Genomic DNA, 24,427 nt, shown 5'->3' with positions numbered 1-24,427 from the left:
TTGAGTACCATACTGGGGGTATCTCTAACTGGAGAAAATGGTCTACTGCCATGCTTCTAACTTCAGCGTCAAGATCTTTGAGTAAATAGTATTGGGAGCTGCACAGATGAACAATTCAAAGGAATCAATTAGTGGAAAGTTTGTGGGGCTTACCATACAAATGTTTTTTATGGCTTTTTATGAACTAAGAATTCTCTCCTACTGTTAAAATTTGCTTCAGTTACACAGCTTATGCTATTAATGCAAGTCAAAATTAGAGTTAGGAAAATTCAACAAAATATTTAGCAGCTGTAATAGTATAGCAATGATGTAAATGCCAAGTAGCGTATCTCACCTCATTCTGTCTGCTAAAGCACGCTTGTTCTCTAAAGTTAAAATGAGTATGTTCTCACCTAAGACGTATCCAAAAGTACTTTTACCATATGTTATGATGTATTTGTATTTACGTACTCAAGACTGTACAGATATTGGGGGGGAGGGGATAAAAAAAAAGACCCCAAAACTCAAGAAAGAACCCAAAACTTGAATAACAGCTTCCCCTTCAAATGTCTAATTGTTGCTTTAGTTATTCTGTTGAAGCTGTTCATATACAAATCTTCTAGACTTGCCTCATAAGTCAATCTTGCCAAGCCTCTAATCATCTCCGTAATGTGTCTGGTTTGTTTCCAGTTTATGAATGTATATTGTTGAGCTGAAGTAATCCAGTATGGATACAGTACATGCTGTTGGGATTTTTTTTGTTTGTTTTTAAATGCTTATGTAGTTGGAAAGTAGGTGTGTCTGCCACAGGACCTGTTCTTGCTGCATTTTAGGCTCAATTTAGCTAGCTTACATAGCTGATTGTGTCATTTTAACTTTAAAACACATTTGTTGTCAGGTTGACCATTCACAGATGTCTACCAGATATTATAGTTCATCTTTACCACTAATGACACCATGGAAAGTAACCAAGCAATTTCATGTGTCTACTTCAAGCCTTCCTCCTTGCTTTTTTATAGAGCTAAAATTGCAGTTAAGTCATAGGTTTTCATATTAAGTTTCTCATTTACGCTAGTTATGGTTTCAACAAGGAGCTTATGATTATAGTATGTATTCACTAAAATGAGTATGTCTTGAAGTTTAGATGTTAGCAAAGAAGATATTTTAGAATATATAATGTACCTAATTGTTAGGTTATTACTGCTAACGTTAAAACTGAATACTATATTCAGGTACTTTTTAAAGTCTGTGAATACTTTATTATTAAATCAGGTGTCACTTTCTAGTCTCAGAACACATTTTTGTTCAGGTCAGTTTTAAGGTGAAAATATGGAACTTGTTAACATTTTAGTTTGGAAAGTGATTTTTAAAAAAAGTTTCTTTAATGAGCTTTAAAAAATGAAGTTAATTCAGCAAGGTCAAAGCTACAGAATCTTTTTTGCAGCCAGCTAAGACCATACCCAAAAATATCTAGAGGCTTTATGACTTTTAAGTTGTTTCCAGCCCCTATCAGATAGTGCTACATTTCTTTAGACTATGAATGGGCATGTAAAGGATGATATTTTAAAGATACTTGCATTTACTGAATTTAATACCTATGTTACAAGTCTAATTTTTTACTTCAAGTAGTCCTACAGATCAGTAGTTTAAAGCATGTGTCTAAAATTTGAAGTTGTTTAACTTCCTAACTACAAACATCTGGTTTTAGTGTTTGTGCTTAGCAAAATTGTATTCACTGTTAATAGTTTCTGTCCTTGTATTTACTTTATGTAGAAATGACAATATGTAAGCTTTGAGATGTGACTCTGAGTTTCTGCAAATGCTCAAACAGGATAATCTTTGCATAAATTGCATGGATATATTTAGTAGTCCTAAATCGATTGTGCCAAGAGGAATGATTTGTCCAACAATTTAGTGCTGAAACTTGCACTTCAGAGAAAGCTGCCCTCCTCCCATTCATTCCACATTTAGATGTATGAGGGGAGGACTTCTGAAATGCACAATCTGTAGATGTACTTTGCATGACGTTGTCAAAAAGTCCTGGCACTAACTCTTCTTTTATGGCTAGGATACTTTATGCTTCTCCTATATTGTGTAACTTTGTAAAAATTCAGAAGTAATTATCACTTTTCTGTAAACTTTCTTACATAGTCTTAACTTTTAAGTTGATGTGACAATTTGTCACTTAGCCATATACCTCTGAATCTGTAGGCAGTTATACCAAAACCACGTTTTCAATTCTGCTTTGTATGAATGCAGATGTGATTCTGGTACTGGAAAGGTAGGTCAAGCAGGACTGAAATACAGTTAAAAATAAATAAAAAGCTAGTGTGAGAATTCATAGTGCATGGGAGAAGTTAATTGTCGGCTCTGGAGAAAAAAACTAGCATTATGTTGTGACATTCCACTGAGATATGGACCTTCTGACACAGCAGTAGTTCACTTGCTTCTTAGCACAGGACTGATGAGCCATAGAGGTGAGGAAAATGCAAAATATTTTACAGGAATTCAGCCTTGACAAAAGAGGCTTTTGGAGTCAAGATGGTACAAAACTTGTATGAACTTATATGCTTATGTATCAATGCCTTTGTACTACTGATTATCTTTTAGTTTCATTATTTCAGGATGATTGATAAGCAGTTATCTTCTAAAACAACCTGGAACTAGGTTTAAAACAACATGGAAATGGTTCCAAGAATTAGAGCTATTTCCACGTTGTTTTAAAACTAGTTCCAGGTTGCTTTAGAGATAACTGCTTATCCACTGTGTTGAAGTAATGAAACTAAAGATAGTCCCAAGAATTAGGACTATTTCCCTTTGCATGGAAAACTCCCTAAAACAATCATCTTCAGTGATAGTACTTTTCATGCTTGTCCCAAAGATCGAGGAAAATCACAGTGGAAGTTTTCTGATCGAGTAGAGCATGCTGTAGTAGAACTGTCCCCTTTCAAAGCATCGTACTTTTTTTTTTTTTTTTTGATACAGCAGAACTTCTTAGAAAATCTTTGCTGATCTGCAAAAATTTTGTAGCATGTTCTGCTGTAGAGATGAAAGCTTTATATTTGCATAGATGATAATTGTGCTCTTTAAAGATACAGTATACATATTGCACAAAGCAGTGTTTTAGCATTATAAAGCCTAGTTGCACAAAGGTTTAAAATGAACCTTGTACCCCAAAAATGACTTGCTCCTTTTGAGCCAGTTAAGTTTCAGATAATGTTGCTTTATAGTATGTAGCTCATCAGTGTGAATTGGAATAAATATTAAAATTTGAAGCGCTGATTACCTAGATATTGCCCCAACTCACAAGTGGATAGTGTGATGTGGGTAGTGAGATAGCAGAATACAATTCTTGTATTTAAAACCTGCTTTACTTTAGTGTATTCACAGCATTTTTATATTGTACGGTCCATGCCTATTGCATGTTTCCACTGATAGAAATGAAATAATACAATTCAAAGAAACAAACCTTTTCTTTTTTTTTTTTTAAGCTTTATAGACATGAACTTTCTTATGTGTAAAGAGTTTATTTCTTCCGCTTCCAGGAGCGTAAGACCTTTCACTTTGGATACACAAAACTTGCAAAACAGAGTGATGCAAGGGTGAAGGTACAATCATTGCACCATGTCAGCCAGTGGAGCAGTTTACAAATGAATCAAACACGTTTTATGTTCTACTTTTCCAGTTCTCTGTAATATCCATGACCAGGTGGGCCAGTATTAGGAATTAACCATGATGGAGGCCCTTCTTCCAGGCTTCTGCACTGCAGAGCAAAGTTAAGTCTACAGTAATGACCATTTGCCAGACAGTCACATGTTATCGCAACATATGTGTGTGTATATATATATATAGCAGTGATCAAAAAATAAATAAGAAAATCTTACTTAGTGAGCCTGTAACGAAGATAGTGTCATGCATACAATTCGGTCCCTTTTACCAATACTAGCTCTTTTCCCTTATGAGCTACAGGGGTAGCAAAGCATATTTTCTCTTCACTCAGCATTGAGTTTTGCAGGAGTGCTTGCTACCTACCAAGTACTTACTTCAGCTGAATTTAAGACTTCATTAAAAATCCTGATGAGATTCCTTCTGAATGCTAGGACACAGTACGAAACAGATCCAGCTTTGTCACTGCTCACACCTTCCATAGAAACCAAGTTTGCTATCGTAAGCAGGTTCTTTTCCTTGTGCTATTGAGAAACAAACCTGCAAGGTCATGGAAGCAGATTAGTCACTTCAGTTTCATGCTGCTGCTTCTCAGAACAGCTAGAGAACTGAATTAAAAGCCAAAAAGCCAAACCAGTCCTAAAATAAGGCTGCTGTGTATTGAAATAGTACTGCTGACTTATTGGCACTCAAACCAGGTTGAAGATCACCTCACAAAGTGTCAGCCTCATTTGGTCTGGGATATGACAGGGAGACAAGAGAAACCTGCTTTTTTAATTTATCATTAAAATTATCTAAAGGCTTAAAAAAAAAAATCTGGTCAAATGAACATAGCAGATTGCTTGCCCAACAGGAAATCATTACTGTTTGTAGTTGGTTGAGGGAGAGCGAGCTGAAAAAGTCTTCTCCCTCTTCATCCCAATGTTGTATCAAGTTGATTAAACTTTAGAAGAAAGATGAAAGTAAAATCTTAGTTTCATCAGGGCTTGTTTTGCAAAGCTGTTGATAAGTCATAGTTTCTCACTCATAGAGAATCTCTATTCCAAATCTTGCTTTTTCACTCCCAAATATGACGAATACCTGCTTGCTGAGGGACATAGCTTGAAATTACCTATGTTCTGCTGAACTGTCATGGAAAGTCACAGTGAGCGTGGTTCATAAGGTAACCTTCTGTGGCATCATGTATGTGCTACGTGGATGGCTGCATCTTTAGGGGATTTTAATGGTCATAGGATGTGTGTGGTGTATTTCATCCTACTCTGTTGAATTACTACAGTGCAACCAGAGAGTAGACAACAGTAAAATTAAGGCATGATTACAGGATTGCGTTAAGTGCAATACAGTCCAGCCAGAAGCCTTGCAAGTAGAAGAGATTATGGTTTTATGCAAACTATTTTCAGTCTCTGAAGGTATCCCAGAAAGACCAAAGAAGTTAGTCATCATCTTTTTTCTGTCTTTGTGACTTGGGTGTATTAGAAAACATGTGAGAAAATGTCTTAGTTGGGCATAAAATCAGTGAAAACATTTATTATTTATTATAATAACTTTTATTATCTTAAGTTAAAATATTTGTAAGGCATTATGGTAATTCTTACTAATCTTTATGTGCAAAAAATTGTTTGCTGTAAGGCTGATAATCTATTAGTAAGCTTTGTGGCATTTTCTTGTCATAGTTTAGGTTTATTTTCCAACCTTTAACCATTTATATGCTCACCCGTTTGTAACTCGAGTCTTTGTGTGCAAAGGGTCTCAGATTAATGACCCAGAAGCCAGGAACTGCAGTCTCAGCAGAGGGCTGAGGGCCCACGCGAGGTACTTAGCCAAACACCAAGAAAATGCTTGCTTTCATATGAGGTGACTGTCCTTCTTGTCCTGTAGTTCCCCACCTTACTCACTATTTAACTTCTGCATGAAATGGAACTGAGCTCTTGCAGGCATTTGTCTCCTTCATTAAACAGCCTAATGCTTAAGTCTGCTGTGGATCACTAGAACTGATTCAGGCAGTTCTGAAGAAGAAAACAGGCAATCACAGGCTATCAAGTACATACGCAGAAGAGTTCTTCACAGTCTATCTCTAGTTTTATATTTAAATACTATTAAACTTAGTGTTAAAAATCAGGTCTTACTGTTAATGAATTCAGGTATCTTAAACTTTTGTATCACTGTCCATTTCCAGAATGTCTGAGTGTACTTTAGAAGGCACCTTTATCTTCCTATCAAGTTTCCTGTTAAAAAGTACAGAATTTGTATTCCAATACTAAGGATTTTGTTCTCTTTTAGGATCGAAATAGAATGTATGACACTCTGAATATGCACTCTTTGGAAAACTCCCTTATTGACATTATGAGAGCAGAGCATGATCCACTTAAAGGTATGTTATTATGCTAAATAAAGAAAAAAGGGTCATCCTTTCTGCATTTTTGAATTAATACTGATTGCTAATTTGGATTCTAGGGTCATATTAAATTAGCAAATGAATTATTTTCTCAACTGACGTGAAGGTCAATCTCAAGCTGTATTTTATTGAAAACAGTGGTTTACAGTTGTTTAAAACTTAACTTAAGCTTTAGTGGGTTTATAGGTTTTTTTTCCTCTCCCCTCCATCCTTCCCCCCATGAAATTCATAGTTAGTTTTATTTGAAATTTACTTGTCTGCTGTAGGAAATTCTGCCTCAGTTTGTAAAGACACACTGTTCTATTAGGGGTAGCCAAAAGAGGGTGGGAGGGCAATCAAACCACTACCAATGTTAGCTGGTTAATTTTCCCTTTATTTGCAGTGGAAGCTGAAAAGGAAATTAAGTCCACTGATAAATTCAGTTTTTGTCCTTTCAAATATTTTTTCAAAGCTCCTGGAGGATAATAATGCATCTAGTTGTCCAGTTTCCGTTTGCCTGAAGAAGTCCAGAAACACACTTGGCTTTAGAATGCTGGTTCCTCTTACCCTTCTGGGCTCTGTTCAAATCATTTGGCCACAGCAGTAAGCACATAGCTAATACCTGTGTGCTTCAATTTTAACTCCTCTATTCACTGTGCAGTAACTTACTCTTTTAAATTCTGTTTTTCCATAGTTATTCTCAGGTGGAGTTTACCATTGAATTTTGAGGCAGGGAGCCCAAGCCACTTGATTTGTTCTGATCAAATGTTACTTCATTTGTGTTGTTATAATTAGACTAACACAATCTAACTTTAATATCATCCAAGATTTTAGGCTTGCTTTGTAGAAATTAAGACTTAGTATTGAAGCAATTGAAAAAAAAGGCCTCTTTTTTTTTTTATATCGTTGTTTACACTCATCCATTCTCCATTTATAGAGGCTCCTAGACTTAATATATATTAACCTTAGCACATAAGGGTCTGTGTTCTCCTAATCTGAAAGAGAGTTTACTAAAGTCTACTCACGGTTCTCTTAAGATCTGTAATCAATTAGACGACCTGTAGTATTCAGATAGCATGTAATAGTATTGTAAGATCTAGAATGTAAAGCCAAAAGTTTGGTGGTGTTTTTTCAAGGTGGAAATCTCTACAAAGCATCAGTAAGTAGGTAGCATTTAGTTAGCCAGTTAATTTTCCTCCTCTTTAGAGTGGAAGATGAAATTACATTTTCTTAGATGTTCTTAAATCTGATCTTCTTTCTTACTGTCTACAGAGGATTCATTCCAGCTTTAACAATTTTATCGTTTAAGTCCATTATTAAATTCAGTTTCTGTCTGTTCTGCATGTTTACAAAACATTACTAAGTAACACAAAGGGGTTGAAGCCTGTGAACAGTTAGCCCCGTGGTAACTGCTGTGGACTAAAAGCATGCATATGTCATCAAAGACAAGGTAACTAGTTAGATCATCCCTGTTTCAAAGCATTGTTGCTTCAATTTGTCACACTCGCGTGGTTACTAATATTTATTTGGTTATCTGAACCTAAATCTACCATCAGGAAGGATATTAAAAGGCAGAGCTACTGTTAAGCACAAAATCAGAGAATGCAAATCTTCTATCGCAATATACTGTCATTGGCACCTCTCACATTCCTGAAAACCAATTGTTTCTTCTCTTTTTTCTGTGCACACCAACATGACAGATGGAAGTGGTTGCTTTGTTCCCGTGCCATCTCGCTGTTTTCATTTTGGCTTTATAATGCAGAGGAGTTTTCAGAGGCATTGCAAGCACAGAAAAAGCCCATTTTTACTTCTATTCATCTCTTCCTATTCCATTATGATACCATAGATGAAAATAATATATTTCCAATGACAATTTTTTCAGTGAGAATAAGACAACACAATACTTAAAGATTTTAAAGTGAATCGGGTTCATACATAGACACTTTTGAAAAACACAGTCAAGGTTCCATAGTTACTCTGTGCTTTCTAGGGACATGAGTATATGGTTTCCATCTACAGTTAAGAGTTTTTATTTTTTTTAACAGTTTCACCATCATACTCTTGCAGTGAAAATTCTCCTAAGTTTTATGTTTGAACTAAAACAGATGGAAGCCATAGATAGTGATGAATTCAAAGGAAATCCATTTTTTTGTTCAAGTGCCAGAGAATAATGCACATGCCAACTGAATTTAAATACAGTAATGGTGTGCTGTTATTTCAACTGGTTGACCAAGATATTTTTTCTCTTTGGAAGTTATTATTTCAACTGAAACAGCTACATTATTAACAGTAAGACATGAGAAATGTTCCTTGCTGACTGAAAATGGGAAGAAGAGTTCACATCTTAGAAGAGCCTTTTAGCTTCTCTCTACCCCTCTTCTGTTTAGTTACCATTAGTTGGCATTTCTGTAATTTCCTAGCAACTTTAACTTTTTTGCCCTGCAAACCGTGAAACACTATTTTTGTTTATTTCAGTCTCTGTGGCTTTTCTTTTCACCACAGAAAATCTGACATTTACTTAAGAACCCGTCATACTTGCTTGCAGAATGCACAGGAGTAACAATATTATTGTTATTTGTTGTTCTTAATATATAACGTACTTTGTTGTAACTAAAGAATATTTTGTAACTAGAGACTATTTTTATGATAAGTTTTTAAGTAAATCTAAGCACTCAAACACAATGCCATCTTTTATATCTGACCGCAGCAGAAAAATGAAAGTCCCAGGAATTTTAAGCACGTGTTTCAGATTTAGCTGCTTACAATATCTGGAGTATGACTAAGCATCTTGTCTCAGATTTTGCACAATGCAGAACAGACACTGTGTGTACTAGCTCACAGCTTTAAGTTTTACATTTCAAGATCTATTTTAGAAGGAAGTCAAATTTCACCACTTTTGCTTTCATGAACTTGAAAAAAATTATTTCAGCTATGATTCACTGAAAGCTAAATATATGCCTGCAAAAAAAATGGTGCATAGATGCATAGTTTTGGCTTCTCTTAGACAAAGTTTTGTCATTACTACAGACATGATCAAAAGAAAGAAGTAATTTTTAGTTTGCAGTAAGACATTTTTTCAATAGGGAATAGATGCTTGACTTCACTAGTCATTGCAGCAAAACTACTGATCATATTAAAATTAATATTTCCCATGCAGCTTTCTTGAAAGGCATTTCATAATAAGACATTAAGTAATGTTTAAGATCACCCCATCCAGTCAATGGAATATAAACTGGAATAAAAGTTAAAATAAATTAATTCATTTTTACATCATTGTTCTTAAACACCCTTTTTATTCTTCTAATAGCCCTTAAAGCTATTTTGAGAGAATAATTACTGTATTGATGGCCTGAAATACATGGGGTTTGGTAGTATAACTCTTTTCCAGACGTACATCTTGTGTACTTGCATTTTTTTTTTCCTTCTCCTCCCCCAAATACCAATGCTTCTTGATGTTAAGATGCAAAAAATTTGGGTTCTAGACATTTCAGAAACAGGAAAGCCAGTACATGTGAGCTAAAACAGATTATGGGAAAAACTTAAAAGAAATGGTTATATTTTGCATGGAATATATATTAGAATTGAGAAGCATGTGATTTAATAGAATTTATTATCTACTGTTTTAAACATCTTTCGATTAAAGACTATTGTATTTTCCATGTAATTTAAGGGATTGTCTTTTTTAAGGCAAGAGTATTGAGTAAGAGTAATTGTACTCAATTTACAATTCATTTTTGTTTCCTGACCAACTCTCTCGTAGCTCTGCAAGCTAGATGTAGGACAGTACTGAATTTGAATTAGCCATAGCTATATTAGCAGGAGTAACAAGCAGGAATATTAACTTCATGTTGAATTTTTCTTCTGTTACTTTGTGAAGGGCAAACCAAATTTTTTAGGAAAGTTATAAAAATTTTTGTATAGCTAGTAATAAATACTAAAAGTAAACCCCTATTATTTGGCTTATCTGTGGGGAAAATAACTTGATGCACTTAGAAGTCTGACTTGCTTTTTCTTGGTTTTATTTTCCCTTTAAATTGGTTTAGTTTTGCTTTTCAGCTGTTACACATCTTTTAAAAGCAACCTGCTGGCGCATGCTCAGAAAAGAAAAGCTTTGGTGACTCAGCAACACAGTAGAGAACATTTTCTTTCTTTGCATATGGTAACTTTTGTTTTCAAAGAGATTTGTTTTATATTTTATGTTATGAAGCTCTAAGATTTAAAGTTATGCAATTGCTTCCTCGAGTAATTCAAATTGTGCTCAGATAAGAGTTTCTGAGGCTAAACAAAAAAAACTATGGAAAGAAAAACTTCACTCTTAGTCACATAAAAGGCATTGAAATTGTACATACAGATTGTTTCCCATTTCTGTCATAGCAGCTTTTTATGACAAAAGGATGTATTTAAGACTGATAGACTGATTTGCCTAGATAGATCAACTATCAGAGACAACACATTTGGCCTCGTTTTGACTTACGTAATTCTTACACAAGCGTTTGAAAGTATAGTATCTAGGCTTTTTGTAACTAGGTGGTGTCCAAACATGGTTTTGTGCTGTTGTCTTAAGTACACTGTTTCAAAAACTGAGCATTCTGAAACTGCTGCAATCCTCAGCCATTCACTGGTCTGCTAAAGTAGTTTGGGAAAAGCTTAATTTAGAAGCGTTTTCTCTTCTAGTCAGGAGATCTCTTGAAAAAAGGAAGATAGGAAAGGAATTTGTGATTCTCAGTCTTTTCATTCAACCATTTAAGACTTTTTTTTTTAATTTATTTTTAAAATAAACCGGGGGGAGTAGACATGAAATATCAAAGTTGTGAAACTGAGTCAGCAATGTTTAAAGTGGTCGTTATACTTAATCTATCCCAAATGTTTTAATATATGGGGATTCCTCCAACAGTTTAGTTAAATAGGAGTAAAGTTTGCATTTCCAAAAGTAGATATGAATTTGCCTTAAAATGAAAAGTGAGTAAGCATGACTACATCTCTGTGCTGAGAAGAAGCTTACAAAAAATTTAAATTTCCATTGCCCATATTAGTAACGTGAGATTACAGAAATGTAGCTAAAATTAAGTTTTTTACTCTTTCCTCATGGTTTGGATTAACAAGACTTTTAACAGGATTTAGTGGATAAATTGGCCCACCAAAATTTATTTACAAGCTTTTTATTTTTTTATGTCCTTGTAGAAGAATAAATACATTGTGGGAAGTACATACCAGGCAGTTCTGTTAACATTAATCACATATACATATGGGCTAAATATAATATTATTCTGCTTGTGTAAGAAATGTCAAACATACGTGCTTCTTTGTAGCAATACTATTTTGAATTTAGCCATGATATATGCAAATTATTAATTAGCAGTAATGTGATGAAGTTGCAATTTCAGGTTTGCACAGAGAAAATTTCTATAACATGAAACTGTGATGCAGTACTGTAATATTAGGCATTGTATTTGTTCCAGATTAGCAGCACATTACTAATTTTGGATGCTATAGAGCTAAATTCTGTAGACAATCAGTGAAGTGATTACTTCTAATTTCTCAGGAATGGAATATGTCTATTACTTAAATATTAGATAGTCTCTAACTAATTTGTCAGTGATTTTAAACTAGTTAAGCATCTTAATATATTATTACAATTTCCTTTTTAAGCAAGCGGAGGCCACTGGAATCACTAGAATACTGAACAGTTTATATGAGTCTAGATTACTGATACTGAAGTAGGATGGGATTAGATAGGATTTGTGGGGAGGGCAGTTCTTAAAATGTTACTTTTTTTTAAAACGCATCGAACAACATGCAGTGAAGATAGCTGAATAGAAAGAAATATGATAGAAGCAAAGTAAATTGTTGTAAGATGGTGCTCCCATTTTCTGTATTTTATATACTGGTATTTTAAGTGAGGTTTAATATTGTATATGTCCATTTAACTAGAAAAATCTGTTAAAAAATAGCGTAATGTGAGCTCTGTGTAAGACTCATCTTGCACCTCGTTCCATGCATAAAGTGTTCTGAATTTACATACATCTTTAAATTCAGATGGACACCATAGAAACACTGCATTTTGCTTCAACAGATTAATCTGGGGGATAAGAACCTAAGTTAACATAGCAGTGACAGTATTTTGAAAAAGTAAGCAAACCATCTACGTTAAAAATGTTTCTAAGGTTGTAAGTCCCAACTACTAGACAGGGTAGTAAACAGAAGTATTAAAGTTCACCAAAATGCAATAATGCAAAGTACAATATCATTGAAATAGTAATGTAAATAAGACTTAAAAGAACTATCAGTACAGCTGTACATGTACTGAATACTGTGTTACTCATTTTTGCTTTCTAACCCTCAAATCATTCATTACCTGAGCTAGCAAATCTCCGTAACACAACAAGATTGGGTTTCTATGTGTCCCTGTGATTCAGCCCACTTACGCTGCAGTAGTGGGCCCAGCTCCTTAGTGTACTCTCTCCCCGCTGCTTAATGAGGAGTGCTTTATTATTTCAACTTTTTCAGTTTGGCATCTATGTGTCAGATGCAGCTTATCTGTGAAGCTATAGGGGAAAAAAAGCAAAAGAATGCAAAACCAGAGTTGTAAACCCAGAATTTACCATCTTCTAGAACAGTTTTCCTCTCCAGGTGTTGACACTGGTGGGCTTCTTTCTCCTGTTAGGCCTTAAATCTGACCTCTTTTTCTGTAGTAATTACATGAAAAAATGTATCTTTTGTCTCCCTTGCTGAATAGGAAAAGAAGATAAATGTATACAGGCAGGGAGAAAGACTGTCACCACAGACTCTGGGAGCTTCAAGAGGACAGAATTATTTCTCGCAATTTCTATTGTTATTCCAGATAGATACAGCATTCTGATTTGCAAGCAACAGCTCATATTGTTACAAGTATTTCTAGAGCACCATATATGAATATGATGGTAACACTAAATAATCTCGTAAAATCCTTGCTGCTAGACAAATGAGTTACCTTTATAGACCGAAGAACTAAGTAAAGCAAAGTGACTTGTTACACACCAGGTTGAACAAACCAGAGGCAGCTCCCAGATTGCAATTCAAGGATGTCTTGTTCCTAATTCTTTCCCTGTTTTACCAGCATGCGTTGCTAGATGGGCAGAATATTTATAGTTCTGATAAACATTAGGTATAGCTGTAAATGTTCAGCGTGACATAAAAATTGGCTCGTATATTAAAACTGGACATCTTGAAGATAAAGAATGTGAAGACAGAGGCTCCTGCAAAGATTTTTTTTTTTTTATCTTGCCTAAAGCCTGCTCAAAAATTCTGTAGAAGTTAGAGAAGACAGCAGAGTCCTTTTGAGTGGCATTCATTGCCCTTTTCCAGGAGGCTGCCCTTGCCCTTCACTGCTTTCTCCATACTTTCAGGTTCCAAAGCAAATAGTTCCTACCTAATCTGCAGGTGTTCCGATACCATCCATTCTTATAATAATGAAATGTGTGGGAACAGAAATTATATGGGGCTCTATAAAAATCTTTTTGCCACAATACCTGTCAATAATAAGGCTGAATAAAATATCCGAAATTATCTTAATTTTGCTATTTTGAAGTTTGGAGTGTAAGAGTTCATAATGTGTATTTTTTCTATAGTTTTTCATAGAAAATTACCATGTTGCTTTCCTAAAGGGGAAGAACAAAACTTAAACCGTCTTACTTACAGATTTTCAGCAGTAAGGTTTTTTATTTAACCCAAAGGTGGTATCCCTTGGGACACCCAAAGGTGGTATCCCTTGGGACACAGGACTACTATTTCGAGAAATTTCCAGTTTTGCTGCGAATCACAGGAGTTTACCAACAGTAGGGAAGAAAAAAACCCAGTGTACAACAGGCATTGTTAGGCAGCCTTAATATATGGATTCCTGATTTGGTTTTCTGTCCCGTCCTGTCACCACCCCCCCCCTTTTTTCCCCCCCCCCCCCCCCGTTTTTCTTTTTGGAAGGAGTGAGTCTTACTAGGGTATGACAGTGTCTTACTAATACTTAACTCACATCTTGCAAGCCATCTGCATATATATTCCCCATTAAGCCTGAATGTTCTAAACATCCATTGCTTCCAGACTGGATTCTTCTTTATACCTCCACAAACATTCTTGTTTCCTCCAAAAGATTTAAATGTTTAAGATACGGTATTTTTTATATATGCTTATGGATTATAAGCAAGTAAGTATGTTTTAATAGCAAGATAGATGGAAATGTAGTTTTTTGCACATTAAAGCATACTTCTTCCAAACACAGCAGCTATTGTAAATGTCTCTCTAGGTCAGCGAGCACTGCTGGTATGTTTGCAGCTTCCTGTAAACAGAAAACGTCGCCTTTAATAAAAAGGAATTTGCAGTGAACAGACATTTCAGCTGTGCATTTTAAACCATTCATTTAACTGCTAAAGTATAACATGCAACCAATGTAGTAAAATGCAATATTTGAAAAATTCTAATGTCAGGATATGAGGTTTTCATGTAATTTTTATTCAATGTAAAATGTTGAAAATGTTATCTATCATATTCTTTAACTTTGTTAATTCTGTAGATAAAGCAGTACTCCACATTTGCCAGACTTACTGAAAAATATTGCATACAATGGTTATATATAATACACTAAGACATGGTCATAAATTGGTTAATAAAATTTTAATGCCTTAATTCCTATTAACATGATTTTTCTTAAATTGATTCAGTAGAGAAGCACTAAGCTGTAGAAATGCCGCTCTGTTAAGCAATGTGCATAGTACAGTTATTCACAGTCACTATGAAAGAGAAGACTAAAGTAGTCAGCACTATTTCTGGGTGTCATGAAACAAAAAGTGGCTTTATCCTATTGGAGCTGATCCCAAAGCACATTGCAGATCTTATGACCAGAGAATTAAGGTTAAGAAGTCTGTTCTTGTCAGCTTTAACTTGGGTCAAGGGTATTGTTGGTTAATGTGCTTGGAGTTAAATATTAGCTCTTTATTTCCCTTAGGCAAACTGGAAATATAGTTTATATTTAAATTCTAAGCAGTGATTTTTTTCATCATTTTTTCTAGCATAATAGCTAAAACCTCTGCATTTGTTTTGTTTTGTTCTTTGGTTTTTGTTTTCTTTTAAGGTCGCTTGAGTTATCCGCATCCAGGGACTGACAATCTTCTGATGTTAAATGGTAAGTGCTAATCTTCTAACAGTTTCTAATTATCTCTAGCTTAGCTTAAATCTGACATGTTGGTATAAAATTATACTATTATGTTCTGTTATTGAATTACTTGCCTCTAGTCTTTAACACTGATGGGACTGTTGCCATTTTTCAGAGTTGAATGGCAAGAGCTAATCTTGCAACAGCCTTTCATTATATCTAGCTTATTTGAAATCTGAAATGGTTGTAACGATGCACTATTCTTTTTTGTTCTCAAGCAAACCAGTGGTATGTTCTCCAAAGATCGGCTAGAAATCTATTATACAGAAACAGGGATTAGAAAAATAAGAAGGCCAGGAAGGCATGTTTTTCTATCTTGTGTAAATGAAGGGTGAACTAGATACTTTATGTTACACTTACGGGAAATAACATTTTATTTTTGTAGGGTTTTTTGGAACTGGCTTTGTCAAATACGTTTCTAACTGTGAAATATGCTGAAGTTAAGAGTTCATGTTCATGTCCCTCTCCCAGTAGGTCAAACTTCATGAACATCTGCTACTCAGTGAAGGCATGAACTTTAGCCTTTGTCCAAAGCTAAAGAAGGAAGCAGAGCTTGGTAATCCATCTAAGTCAATAATAAATCAGAGGTTTTGCACACAAATGTTTTCTACATTGGGAAAAAATAGAACTATAAAGCCACAGCTTCTCTAGATTAGAAAAAGTGGAAGCTGTTGCACACAAAGCACGTACACTTTTGTCATTGACTTGATGGGTCTAAATGTTACCAGTAGAGACTGAAGTATTTTTTAATACTTCAGTCAGAATAGTTATTTCAGGTTTGTGGACCTCTCTTTTTAATTGCCTTACCCTTCTGCAGAGTCATTTACGTTTGTGCAAATGGATATAAGATGTAAAAAATATCTATCTCCCTTCTGTAGCACTGAGCAATTGTTTAAAAATTTAAGGAATTCAGGTTTAGCTTTATACCCAGTAAAGGAAAAGTACTGCACAATGAGCATTTGAAGATTGGTATTGAATAGTTTCTTATTGAATAGTTCTTTAAGATAATGGAGTATTTTGAAAAGTGTAAATAGCTACTTAACTATTGAAATAAAATTACTGTTTAGCCCACACAGGCCGTAATCCTGATTCCTGGTCAGAAATTACATTGAATATTGGTGTGCTTGATGTTACAACATTTACAACAGTTAGTTTTCTGTATTTAACTGCAACTGTAAGACCTGTTCTGCAGGCTGGTTTGTTCAGGTGGTATAAATGCAATTGTCATTATTTCCTTATTTATGATGAAGAGTTAGATGGAAAGGTATTAAAATCTAAGCAGTCTTATAAGCAACTATGAAATACTTCAATGCAATCAGTGTAAGAAATTAATATTTTTTTAATTTGCTTCAAGACTTAGAATGGGGAGCTTCTCTTTTTACAGTTTTGCATGCTAAAAGAGCATGTGGGAAGCATTGTTACTCTATAGAATATCTAGGAAAAAAGGTTTTTGCTATTACCACGGACATTGGAAAAACGCATCTCAGTGGTACCAGACTATCTTGAAAACATTACCACAGAGCTGCAATATGCACTGAAGAATATCTTGATTTGTTATTAATGCTGGTGGGGTTTCCAGTGTAGTTTGGAAGTTGGCACTTAATGTGACTGCTGTCCTCTTCAAAAGCTGCAGTATTATTTCCAACCTTCAATAGGTGAGATAAAAATTAACGATTTGACTATTTAAAAGACAGGTGCTGCAACACCTAATTTTTAGGTATGTCTGTTAGAATTTAATTTGGAACCTCGTTTTAGACATCTAAGCTCTCTGCCATGACCTGGAGAGTCTGGTGTACCCATCAATGAAGTCCAGTGCAATCATGTATACCGTTCAGAGCCACCTCAAGTTGGAGTGTCTGAGCATCTCCTTACAGCTCGAGAACAGAAGCAGTGGGCACAGCTTCTGGGAAGCTCCAGCTGCTCAGACTCTGCTACAACCTTTCTTTCTTAGCAAGAATTGAGGGGCTTCCTCCAAATGTGCAGTAATGAGAATTACAGCTTGAAGAGTTGCTGATAAAGTTGTAGACTTCAGTTTCCTTCTCTGCTTAAGTGGATTCAAGCTAACATTTCCCTGTATTCCTGTAATTGGTACCCTGGAGGGAGGAATAGGGAGGAGGAGACTTGGTAATCCAGAGACTCACATTTGTCCCTTACTTTCTCAGTAAGTGTTGTAGTTGCTAGGAGGACGAGCAAGAATACCAGACCTTCATGAAAGAAAAGCACCAACATTTTAAAGGATCTATGTGTGCCCTAATACTTCACACTAGATCATGACCCTCACTGGATTTTAGTTGGCTTGATTTCAGTGGACTGGTATCTCTGGATCCCTGTAAGGTTCTGACATGAACCAGGCTGGAATTCCTCAACCCTTTTAAGACTAAGCACTTCTAGATAAAACTTATTTTTAGTTACTTTTTCCTCTTCTTAAACGATAGCTCTTTTCCAGATCATTTAAAGGGTACTTACTGAACTGTACCTAATATTTACAGTTGTCATTGTTTAAATTAATGAAATGAACCAAAGGAAAGATGATTTATCTGTTTTAATAAATTATATAGTTGATAATTATATATCTGTATCAGCAAAAGTTGTAAAAAAAGCAATGGATTTTTAATAACTGTTATCTCTCAAAAGTCAAAAAAAGATACTTTGGAATGGGTTTACCTGAGTACATCTTTAATTGTCAACTTATCTCAGAGAGAACCTTTCTGTAGCAAGTAATAATGCAAGAGTCCAATTTGTTGGGGTGTAGGGTGTTTTTTTCCCCATTATAGGGTTCCCCCCCTTTTATAGTTTCAGTGCATTGAATTTTTTTAATGGCTGTTGAAACACATTTCACCATTTGATTAGTTTAGCAAGGGAGTAATGGACTTTCCATCTTAAAGATACTATAGCTCGTTGTCCTTCTAAGAAAGGTATTTTACTTCAAACAGAAGTTATTAAACTTCCTATACAGGAATTGCTAAATGAGTTTCTGTAGTCCATTAGGCATGCCAAATTTGAATGATCATAACAATCTCTTTCAGCCTTAAAATCTATAAAGATATGATTTCTAAAGAAATCTTAATAGAATTTAGGCACCCATCTCCGATAGAATAAAATGGGAATTAGGCACCTACCTCCCTCCGATAGAATAAAATGGGAATTAGGCACCTACCTCCTTTAGTCTAGACTCTTGGGAAATTTTTGCCGTAATTGTTTATGGATTTCTTTCAATGACAAGTATTAATGAAAAAGGTGTTATTACTTCACTGTTAACATTTGATCATTAAATCAGGAATGTTAGGGACAAATAGTATTTTATCTTACTTTCTATCATAAATTTTCATAGTTATCTTTATAGGAAGCTTGACTACTAGTTTTTCCTGTTGTACAACATAATATTTTTAATTCAGTTCAGTCATTCAGTTATTTAAATGCATCCATATTTGATCTCTGGTACATATTTGAAATAAATGTCTGAGTAAAATAGAAATTATATAGTTACTATCTGTGTGATAGCATTGCTCACATAACGTACAAAGTTGTATTGTGTGATGTTAGATAAACGTGCACAAAAACTGTATATACTTCTGTCTCTGCTACTTCTGTTTCTGAGCTGATCTAAGTTGCAGAAAGGCAGGTATTAATTTTTTTGACATGTTTAAGCCTTATTAGTATGCAACTTCAGGGGTATAGAAAGAGAAGGTTTAACTGTAAGGGAATGTCTGTGTTGTATATACAGCACACTTAATGTTCCAAAGTTATTGGATTTTGTTTTTATTGGACATCATCATACTTCTTGTATATGTCTCCTAATTTATATTTTCTAGAATAACAGTGTATCTGTTGCACTTTCTCACTCATTTGAAATCTCTCAGAGTTTTGGGCTAATTAAGATATCCAGCTTTATAGACTAAAAGGTACAAAAAACATTTCTGTATGACTTATTCTTTGAACAAGTTCAGGATTGAAGGAAGAATTGCTCCTTTTTTGTTGCTGTCAGTCAATTATTTACCTACAGTGTGTGGCCTTCCCGAAAGGGCTGTCTCCCCTGCAATTATTTATGTAAACATATGTACTAATTATCATAGAATCGCAGAATAATTTGAGTTCAAAGGGACCTTTAAAGGTCATCTAGTCCTACACCCCTGCAATGAGCAGGGACATCTTCAGCTAGATCAGGTTGCTCAAGGCCCCATCCAACCTGACCTTCAATGTTTCCAGGGATGGGGCATCTACCGCCTCTCTGGGCAACCTGTGCCAGGATTTCACCACTCGCATTTTGAAAAATTTCTTCCTTATATCTGGTCTGAATCTACCTTCTTTTTGTTTAAAACCATTACCCCTTGTCCTATCGCAACACGCCCTGCTAAAAAGTCTGTCTCCATCTTTCTTCTAAGGCCCCTTTAAGTACTGGAAGGCTGCAATAAGGTCTCCCTGGAGCCTTCTCTTCTCAAAGCTGAATGACCAATTATGTAGCTGTATACATTAAATACATATATATAAAGCTAAATGTATAATTAAATATATGTAATGTGTATTTTTATAAAGACCACACGCTCTGTAAGGATGTGTGCCCTGAAAGGTGTAAAACATTACGTACATACTATTATAATAAATAGAGAAATATTTCTGATTTATCTAGTATCTTCACAAAGAATAATTTCATTGCTTACAATGTACTAAAAGTTTGATTCAGTGGAACTTTTCACAAGTAGTATCTGGCCTTTGAAAGAAAAGTTTTTTATATATATATGTAAAGTGGAGAGATTTAAATACTCAAGTTTCATGAAGATAGGATATGTTTGCTTTAACATCATATTTTTAGTAACGGTAAGACTTTGTACTTACTGTTATTAAAACACTTCATCTATACTATAACCACTGTGGTCTGGATAAAAATATAAAAAAATAACGACTTTTGCAAAACCATACATTTTAGTGTTAATGATCACATTTACTGCAGCAGTGCTTACAGATTGTCTAAGAATAGGATCATGTTTTTCTAGATTCAAAGTGGCAGAAATCCCTGCCCAAACTAATTTGCAATCTAAATGGACAAGACAGATAAATATCAGGGAACAGAGTTTGCTGTACAAGTAAAGTAAATAATGTGACAACATTAAGTACGGTTATTTTCCCATTTTCTCTGATTTGCTGAGCAAAGAATACATCTTGGTATATCTTTGGAATTTCCATATATATAAAATAGTGCAGTAACTACCTTTTCAAGTTAAGTTGCATTGGGGTTTTTTTAGCATTTTAATAACCCTTAAAACTGTTGTTGCTTATTTTTAAACGCACAAAGAAAAACAGTTCAGGTGTTCTGTAACAACATATTTTTATGCTTCATATCAGCTTGTCTTAACTATGAAAATGTAAGAAAATAGCAGACCTGGTTTGGTGGCAGAAAGCAGCAGAAGTGGCAGAAGAGAAGAAAAATTACTAAAGCTTGTGCTAAAAGCTGCTTGTTAATATGCACTTGTATATTATTCTTTGATAATGAGAGAACATGGCACTGCAGTCACTGCTATGGGTGTGATGCACTTGAATTTTCTGTGGTTACTCTAGTTTTATTGTGGAAGAACAAAAAAAAAGGGATACAGGGGCGTTAGATGAGGGCTTAGTGATGCCACTGTTAATGCTATGTGGGAAGTCACTTTGGCTGAGAGTCAGAAGAGATTTGTACATGCTGCAACGCTGACACAGAACTGCATGCCTCCTGAGTGCCTGACTTCAGAGGAAAACAAGTCTAAAGTTCGGCATTAGTCTCCCTGTGCAGCAGCAACTAATGAGAGAACTAATCACATGGAAGAACACATGTTTTGTGGATTCTATTTGGATGTGGGAAATCTGAAATTAGGTGTTTCCACTTGGTTAGATACCCAAGCCTCCTTCGGAAAGTGTGCTTTTCTGGTTTGACTTTCTAGTAGAGAGCTGGAGGATCTGACAAACTTTAAGCAAAAGACTGTTCTTATCAACAGTAATTCTTTCAGATCAAAGAAAATAAATTTGAAAGTGAGTTCAGTGCAAGTTGGATAGGAATATGATGACTGTTGTGTAAAAAATCAACAGTTTTAAGGGAGGAAAAACAAGGAGAGAGATTTTCAGATTTCCATAAGCCATCCGCGGAATTCCTAGTAGGAAAGGATCATGAGAAGAACAACAAAAAAAATTATACTTACTAAAATTTTGAAAAATCCCGGGCGAATGGGAGGTACCAGGGTGTAAGTATTTAATAATATGAGAACAGAACAGTGAATGACATTTACAAATCACCGAGTTTATGAGGCTGCATGTGTTTCAATGTCCCAGAACCACAGCTGCTTTTTAGGAGAGATGTACGTAAGGAGTTCTAGTAAAATCAAAACAATAATGCTTGAGGCAGAGGAATCTTTGCTCATAAATGTTGCTATAACATTATGGTTTATAGTAATGTTTTCTATTTGGAAATTTAACTACAATGCTGTAATGATTAAAGTAATCTTTCTCAGATACAAAGTCTGTGAAAAAGGAATTGAAAATACTTTGTGGAAACGTAACTAAGAAATTACACACAGCTTAATAGTTTTTGTATTAGTAATCTGTCTATTTTTAGTTTCCTAGCCTTCAGGCAGAGAAGCAATCAGCAAGGTCTTCTGAACTGTATCTATAAGCATGATCACTTTAAGAATCTTACAAAACTCAAAAGTTAGGAAAATCTTGGATTTACTTGTAGTCTGTCAGAAATTGTTGCTTTGCCTTTGTGCAATATTTTTGATACAATGGTATTTCTTGTGACTTGTGCCCTGATTTTTGTTTGCTACCACAAGGACTCTTGTTTCAAACAAAACCTTGCGGTTAATTTTCTGCTAGGTCTTTTCATGAAAAAGGAAGGTCACGGCTTATAGCATTTGTATTGTCACTGTAAAGGACTGTACAAACTGTTCCATGGACCAGGATGTTTCTGTGATTAATTTAATGCTTGCTACATGCTTTTTAAAGTAATATTTTCCTTTTTACAGTTTCAGTACATGGTGTGTTAGACACTTGTGTAAGATGCGAATCACGTAATCACGTTTGTGAGGATGAATTACAAAGTTAGCATAATTTATGGATCCATAGTTAACATGAAGTTAAGCTCAAGTGTAAAGACACTTTGAAATATTTTAAAGTACGTTCTTTATAGCTGGTGCTAATGTCAATTTAGTAGTAAAATAGCGTGGTATTTCAGTGAGTGTTCAGTTTAATGCATTCTCATCTACAATTGTCAGTAGCAAGTACCGATGCAGATTTTTACTTATCACTTACCCACATAGTTCTTTGTATCTTAAATATTTTAATATGTGGGAATGATACAGTTATTTGTCATTTTACAATTGTCCTTTGTTTGCATGCAGCGAGGAGTTATGGGCGAAGACGAGGTAATTCACTTCTGTTTGTTACAGTGCAATTAATTCTGATTGAGCTGTTACTGATCATTACAATTAATTAATCCATATTGTTGATTATAAATCCCTACCTGCATGTTGTCTTAGTTTGGGGGAGAGATGGAGGATTGTGAGGGAAGGAAGGGTGCAGTCTGGATTGTTACGATGATTGATCTCTTTTCAGAGTTTGAATTGCAAATCCTTTAATCAGTTAAAACGCTGTAGTTCTAATCGTAATTTAGTTCATACTAATGGCTACTGCTTGCAGTCATTGCCCCCTTTAAAAGTATACAGTTTGCTAGCTGTTCTTCTAACTCATCTTCTTTTGCTTCTGTGTAAGTAACAGTGTACAGAGTAAAAACTGAAAGCCTTCCATAAACTTAGCAAGAAATCTAGTAGACAGCTCTTGGAAATAGTATAAGCCAATATATGCTGACTGACCTTGGAAAAGCTATGCTGATTCAGCTATATAAGAATGTGACCTGCGGTTGTTATAAAGGCTATTTGAAGTGTGTAGCAAAAACATCAAGATCTTTGACAGCTTCCAGTATTCACAACATACACATTAGTTCATGTCTCTCTCTCTTGATCTCTGCATTGGTTCCTAACCAGTTGCTTGGTAGTCTTGACGTAGAAAGGAGTGATGATCTAGATCATGGTCAGCATTTGTAACAGTACAATCATGTTTTGATGATTCCTGGCAGATTCTGCTTAGTTCTTTTCACTGCCATAAAACAAAAAGAAACAAGTGTTTAAAAGGACTTGTCCTTTTAATTCACAGTCATCGGGGAAAAATGTGAAAGCCTAGCAAATTACCTTTCTGTGCTTTTCATCTGAGAGACATTTAAAAGTGAAGAGGAGGGAGAAGAAAGTATTGGGAGTCATATAGAGCATGTTACTCTAAATGTGTCAATCCGTTGTTCTCTATGTCGTCTTAGCTCTCTGAGGAGCACAGTGCCTTTGGCAAACCTCTACCCACATGAAAGTAAAACTGATCTCTGTAGTATCACTTCAGAACATGTTCTGACGGTTTAATTTGTACTGGGAAGAGAGCCTTAGATTCTTTTTGTTCTTAGATTTTAACAATGATCTGTGAGTAAAAAATAAATTATTCTGAGGATTATTCTTTGATTTTTTTTTTTCCCTATATACTTGTGTATATTGTAAGACAGAAATTGAATTGTCTGAGAAGTACTTTTAGGGAAACTCAAAAACATAATTTCATGCTCTGAAGAGACACCTTTTTTAAGTATAAATTGTGGTGTTGGGGTTTTTTTAAACAAAAAAAAAAACACAAAACAAAACCCACACTTAAATGCTTTTGTGGCAATATTCTAATGCCAACAAGTTTGTTAAAACTGGCATATTTTTAAGTCACTTAGTTTCTTTTTTCCTGCAGTAGAGAGACTTGCAGACGTAAAGAGCAAATGTGTGTGCTTTTTATAAAGATAATCCAGTTGAATTACAGTCATTTTAGATTTAAGATGTTAAGAATAACTCTCATATATTAATGAAAATTCTTAAAATTTCCACTTCTGCAGTTTCCTGTGAGGTCTTCCAATTTGAGTCTTATTTCTTCCTTTAGCCACTTTTTCCTTTCACTATCGCTATGATTACAGTTTCGTCTCCTCCATCATTCACACCAGGAACTCAGAAATGCATTGTTTTATCCCCCTTAATTGATTGTGTAACCAAATCTTACCACTTCTTCATATACATCTTTAAGATCCAATCAGTCTTACTAGCGTCCATAACTGAAACTCACATCCACCTTACCCAGTTGCTGCAGTCTTCATAGCGTGATCTTGTTCCTCTTATGTCTAAACAGATTATTTA

The 24,427-nt window shown here is 34.9% G+C and overlaps 1 protein-coding gene across 5 annotated transcripts in view; it reads left to right on the top strand.

Moving 5' to 3' along the window:
• Positions 1–24,427, top strand: part of CPEB2 (cytoplasmic polyadenylation element binding protein 2) — a gene marked incomplete at its 5' end in the record, with an annotated part of 53,000 nt that overhangs the window by 9,104 nt on the left and 19,469 nt on the right. For 2 of the 5 annotated variants that reach the window (XM_081998861.1, XM_081998860.1), the window contains 3 exons: positions 5,926–6,016; positions 15,120–15,170; positions 22,562–22,585. In XM_081998861.1, coding sequence (XP_081854987.1) covers positions 5,926–6,016; positions 15,120–15,170; positions 22,562–22,585 — 166 coding nt within the window. Of the gene's footprint in view, positions 1–5,925; positions 6,017–15,119; positions 15,171–22,561; positions 22,586–24,427 lie in introns of those variants that run through there. The other 3 variants (XM_081998863.1, XM_081998862.1, XM_081998864.1) reach the window with 2 other exon arrangements.

This window comes from Phaethon aethereus (assembly GCF_964289735.1).
Source record: "Phaethon aethereus genome assembly, chromosome: 4".
Classification (NCBI taxonomy): Eukaryota; Metazoa; Chordata; class Aves; order Phaethontiformes; family Phaethontidae; genus Phaethon; species Phaethon aethereus.
Note: the sequence above shows the minus strand (reverse complement) of the source record. Positions and strands in the feature narration are given on the sequence as shown.